Source organism: Priapulus caudatus, unplaced genomic scaffold (assembly GCF_000485595.1).
Source record: "Priapulus caudatus unplaced genomic scaffold, Priapulus_caudatus-5.0.1 Scaffold752, whole genome shotgun sequence".
In the NCBI taxonomy this organism is placed as follows: Eukaryota; Metazoa; Priapulida; class Priapulimorpha; order Priapulimorphida; family Priapulidae; genus Priapulus; species Priapulus caudatus.
Window position 1 is genome coordinate 80,197 of NW_014577813.1, and position 6,034 is coordinate 86,230.

Sequence of the window (6,034 nt, forward strand, 5' to 3'; positions counted from 1 at the left end):
TCTCCCGCGCTTGTGTTGTCTAACAATCCCCTCCTCCTACATCGATAGTACAGCGAACGTGATATTTCTTCGTCTTTCTGTCGTACGTGAAATAGCTGTCTTTCTCTCTTGCAACCATCACACATCGATGCTACAGAGTACAGAGCGACACGTGATACACGAACCGACGGACAATGCATGCTAGATCGCCGTTGATTCACCGTATAATGAGCAGGCAGGCTCGGCAGTGAAGACACGCACGAAGACACGCAGACGCGATGCGAGCGCACACGTATACGGTTAGGCACGCACCCGTGTTGACGCTAGCGCCCGTATATATTGCCTCACACGCGTTCATTCAATAGCGCACGAAACGATCTTCGTCTGGTCGTCGGTTAACCACGCGTGTATGTATATTTTTTCTCCCTCCAGCACCACACGTGAGCTCGTAGTGATTGCTGCAGTCAGTTGTCGCGCTGCGGCTGCTGTTGCGCAGACGTATGTACGTTCTCGGCAGCAGCAGCAGCAGCAGCAGCCGCAGCCGCAGCCATCGTCGCGGGAGTGTTGACGGACGTGGGGGGGGAATCGCGCGACGAAAAAACAAGTGTGATTAAAGATGATATTAAATACAACGCGGTAAAAAATAATATCATCGTTAAGTACAGCGTGGTGCGGCTGTCTCGTGATGGGATGAAGTTACTCGTGGGTGCGTGTGTGCGTGCGTGCGCGTGTGTGCGTGCGTCGCAGCGCTGAATGTATTTACGTGTGCGCGTAGAAATCGGTGTGGGAGAGCGTGCGCACGCTCCGGTAGGCGAGGAATTCGTATGAAATCGGCTTTGTGTAAACACACTGCGCGGCATTCACTCCGCTCTCTCAGACGCTGCCGCTCTCAAGGACCTGCCAAGAAAAACCAACCTTCGCTTCCCCGTAAACCAAACACGTCGTGGCGATAATACACCCACGGGGGCTAACCAGCCGGCCGCCCGCGCACTAACCACTTACAAGGCATGAGGGTTACAAGTACATGTATGTGTGTTCCACGTAGCTTCTTCGATATCGTTCATTAAAAGTGTAATAAAAATGAGGGGAAAATGAAGCGGCAAACCGCACGCTGCATCTCAAGGTCTTTATTTGACTCGAGAATAAGCAGGAAAAACATTCTGACGGCAGATGGCGAATGGCGAATTCCTTTGGCAGTGGTGCGAATTCGATACGAGTTGTGGTCCTAATGGGCAAGGATATAACAAGCGTTGATTGCCGACTTGTCTTAGTAATCCATAATGACAGATAAAATTCGTTATCTATGATTGCTGATAACTTTAGTAATTTATGATTGCGGATAAAGTTATATGATTGCTGATAACTTTAGTAATCTATAATTGCTGATAACTTTAGTAATCTATAATTGCTGATAACTTTAGTAATCTATGATTGCTGATAACTTTAGTAATCTATGATTGCGGATAACTTTAGTAATCTATGATTGCTGATAACTTTAGTAATCTATGATTGCGGATAAAGTTAATAATATAGGATTGCTGATAACTTTAGTAATCTATGATTACTGACAATTTTAGTAATATAGGATTGCTGATAACCTTAGTAATCTATGATTACTGATAACTTTAGGTATCTTTAAGGTAACATTAGGTATTTTTTAACCTGCGGTATAAACTAAGACGATTTAAACTACGACCTAACTTTACTGAGAATGTTAGTAATCTATAGTTGCCGATCACTTGAATAAACCGTGAATACTGATATCTTTAGCAATCTATGATGACTGACAAAACCACTGATAACACCACTATAATGACTGATAACCAATCTATAACCAATGACTGATAACCAATCTATAACCAATGACTGATAACCAATCTATAACCAATAACTGATAACCAATCAATAATGACTGATAACACCACTGATACCGATAGCAATCGATCAATGTTGATATTGCGGGTCTATATGACCATTCGCCACACCGACATTTCATCGCCTCACAGCCGACTGCGGTGCCGATTTATCACTGCCGACCGGCTTCTTGCTAAATAGCGTATAAACATGCCACGTATATAACAAACACGCGTAGATATATTATATGCATGCGCTGCCGTGTACGTGTACGTGCCGTGTACGTGTAAATACCGCTCGCTCGTACGCCGCCGAAAGAAGCAGCACTGTCGTTGAACGAGCTTTGCAAGAGGAATTCCTTTAGCGCGTGTCAGCGAGTGCTGCCACGTGCGGGGATGCTGCTGCTGCTGCTGCTGCTGCGTGCAGGAGGCAATAACCACGGCGAAAAAAAACACACTCCCTCACACGCGCACGCTTACAGCTGCGCGTGTGTGGAACTAACTCATGGCTGAGGGAGTGTGAATCACCCGATCCCTCCTTCACCTCCCTGTGCCGCTCCACCTGACAGGAGGGCACGCGCCTAGACTGCCGCCTCCCCGACTCGCCCACACGCACACTCACGCACGCATCGAGGTGCGGTGGCGGTCCACGTCGCGCAAATTAAAATGAATCGCTCAGTGAATTCGCACGTTTAGCTAAGAATAAATGCAACGGGAGGAGCCGATAGGGGTATTGAATTTTGGACGCGCGCGCGCGCTCGAGGGGCCGACCGACCGACGGCGCGGCGACCAACGGGTATACGAATGCTCGCTGGCTCACACACACTTCGACGTGGGGTTCCGCCGTGTGTGATTCACGCTCCCCTTTGACTCGATCTCCCAAAGCGCCGCTTGTTCTTCAAGCTCTGCGTTGTTGCATCAGCACGCACGCACACACACACACAAACGAATATTCAGATGCGAACAGTGTTTAAGCTGCGCGCTAGCACCGCTAGCGTCTCCAGACTGAGATAGTCCGTCGACATACGCTATACACAGCCGCGCAGCTATCACTGCTGCCCTGTTATCGGTTCTTGCGGTTTGCTATCAAGGGTGAAGCCATCCCGTACCCAGCTGCCAGCAGGAGGTAGCAACTATCGGTAAGTGTTTGTTTAAGCGCAACAGTCTTAGCGTTTATAAGAGAGATTTGTGAAACTGAGCCGCGGTAATCATGCACCCTTTACAAGATGCTCACATGCGCTGTGTGTTTTAAAAATCAAAACCGTATATTTTTACATATGTTATTATATATATGCGCGTGTTTATTTGTTTATTTGTTTGATTGTTTCTTTGTTTGCATGTGTTTGTGTATGTATTTTGCGCGCGCGTGAACATTTGTGTATTTGCGTGCGTGTGTGCGTGCGTGCACGTGTATGTATATATGCAGTCGGATTATGTTACGATATAGTAAAAAGAAACAGAGCTGGATACGCGAAGACGTGACTGCGCGTACGATCACGATAGCAATTCATATCAACTACTGCGCTCTCGCGCGTGTGAAGTGTCAACCGTATAGCCGCATCATTTTCGTTCCAGTCGCATCCGCAGAATTCGAACGGTGAGGCGTGACACCAGCGACACAACCCACGCACGCAAGACTCACGCAAGTATTGACGCACGCAAGCAAGGGCACGTCGTCACGCAGCTACTGTCCCGATATCATCACCGTAAACGTAGAGGCTAGTAGTTCATACAACCTTGAACGTAGCCGGTGTGAGAAAAAATAAACCCCCCATAAAATCCGCCTGCGACACACGTCCGTCGACGGGTGAAAGTTCTCATCATTGCACAGTAAAAGCCGTACAATCAAAGCACAGGGGGAGTGACGTGAACTGATTGGAACACCACCAACGACAAAGCACAGAGGGAGTGACGCGAATTGATTGAAACAGCAGCAGCGACGACAACGATGTCGCACAAGAGCAGTCTGGTGATCAATCGGCCGCCGACGTCGCCGCGCGTATACAGCGTGTCGCCATCGCCGTCGGCGCCGCCGCTGCCGCCGCTGCCGCGCTCCGCCTCCGTCCGCTGTCCGCCGTCGCCGAGCCTGTCGTTTGACACTCTCACGAAGACGTCGTCGTCCAGCGTGCCGTCGTCGGCGTGCGCGTCTCCCGTCGCGCTACCGAAGCGCGCGCAGAGCAAAAAGGGGTCGCTCAGCTCGCTCAGTCACTTCACAGTGGCGCCCTCATGCCTGTCTGGCGCCACCGTCGTCAACCACCTCGAGCGACGCGCGACGATGCTCGCGCTGGCGCACGTCGTCGTCGGAATCGCCTGCCTCGTCGCCAACGTCGTCCGCTACACGCAGGACGCCGTGCACGTGCTCGCCGTCGAGGGCATGGCGCTAGGGGGCGCGGCGATCGTCGTCGGCGCGCTGGGCGTCGTCTGCACGCGTCGGCCGCACCGCTGGCTCATCGCCGTGCTGCTGGCGGCCTGCGTCGGCCTGCTCGCCGGCGCCATCTTGGTTCTGACGACGCTCATCTGGCTCGTCATCATTCACGTGACGACGTGGCGCGTGCGTGCAATCGTCTACGACGTATGCGTGGTGGCGCTGATGTCGGTGTCGACGTCGCTGGCCGTGCTCTGCTGCAAGGCGCTGTTCACTTGTTGCGGGTCGCCGACGGCCAAACAGAACGTCACCGCCGGCGGGCAGACGTTCACGATCACGATCAACACAAAGTGATCACGCGGTCACAATCACGGTCACGATCACGCGATCACGGTCACGATCAAGGTCACGGTCACGCGATCACGATCAAGGTCATGGTCACAATCACGGTCACGGTCACGGTCACGTTCACGGCCACGATCACAGTCACGATCACGGTCACGATCAAGGTCACGATCACGGTCACGATCACGCGATCACGGTCACGATCAAGGTCACGATCACGGTCACGATCACGATGAAGCGATTACGGTCACGATCACGTTATTAACATGGAGTGATCACGGTTAGCTGTGTGTGAGCACGCGGTAACGATCACGGTCATGGGCACGGTCACGGTCACGTTAACGATCACAGACACTATCACGCGATCACGATCACGATTACGCGGTCACGATCACAATCACACTCACGATCACGACCACAGTCACGATCACAATAACGAAGCCAGCGGTCACGATCACGGTCACGACCACGCGGTCTCGATCACGCGATCACGATCACGATCACAGTAAACATCGAGTGCAGTGGGGCGAGAGCAGCGGGTATATTTGTCACTGGTGGGATCAGTGGGAGGTATGTTGAGATTAAAGTCATAGTTGAGATTAGGATAGCGATTAGGATTAGGATAGCGATTAGGATTAGGAGAAATGTAATATGTGAAATGTGATGTGATTATGTCCCAAACTAAACCTTGGCTCGCACCTTAGACTTAACCTTAAACATAACCCTAACCTTTAAACTTAAACTTAATTCTTACCCTAATCTTAAATTTAAACTTAATCCTAACCCTAATCTTAAATTTAACCTTAACCCTATACGTCCATTCCATACCCTAACCCCATAGCTCTAGCCGTAGCCATACCCCGTCTCCACGTCTTAGTAGCAAACAGCCTCGGCCTGCCGACAGCAATATGTTCGCCCTCCCTTGCCGACTAAACCAGACGGGCACGAGCGTCGACAAATTAATCACGTCTCTTAATCACAGATATATTTAATTAGGGTCTGCTTCTGCGTGCTATCAATCTATAAAAAATGGACTTCTCGTATCCTGTAATCGAAGAGCGTCTGCTATTTATATCCACTTGTATATAAACGTAGTCGTGCGGCGTTGAGTAGAAGCTGTCCAATTCAGGGTAGAACGCGATGTGTAGATATGTGTTTATATTGCGATGATACACTTTAGTAAATAGTTGTATTAGAATGTGATATTATTATTACGTTAATAAAGAATTTAATGTTTCGTCGCCGTGTCTTTTATTGGATTGTCTGTCGGATTGTTGATTATTATTATTATGAGTTTACGAATATATAATCTTCTGCAGTATCAATCTCTCGTGCACGTGTTTGTGTCGGTGGAAATGTCTTTATGAAGAGGCTTTGCACGCGCAGCTGCACCCACAAACATACATGAATGCATCCATAAACAATAAAGGGGGTATCAAAACACACACACACACACGTAGAGAGAAAGAGAAGAGAGAGAGAGAGAGAGAGA

General features: G+C 49.7%; 1 protein-coding gene across 1 annotated transcript in view; it reads left to right on the top strand.

Moving 5' to 3' along the window:
• Positions 1–4,631: 4,631 nt before the first annotated feature.
• Positions 4,632–6,034, top strand: part of LOC106813289 (kelch-like protein 8) — a 7,819-nt gene continuing 6,416 nt past the window's right edge. Inside the window, exon 1 of the mRNA XM_014817394.1 lies at positions 4,632–4,750. Coding sequence (XP_014672880.1) covers positions 4,632–4,750 — 119 coding nt within the window. The remainder of the gene's footprint in view (positions 4,751–6,034) is intronic.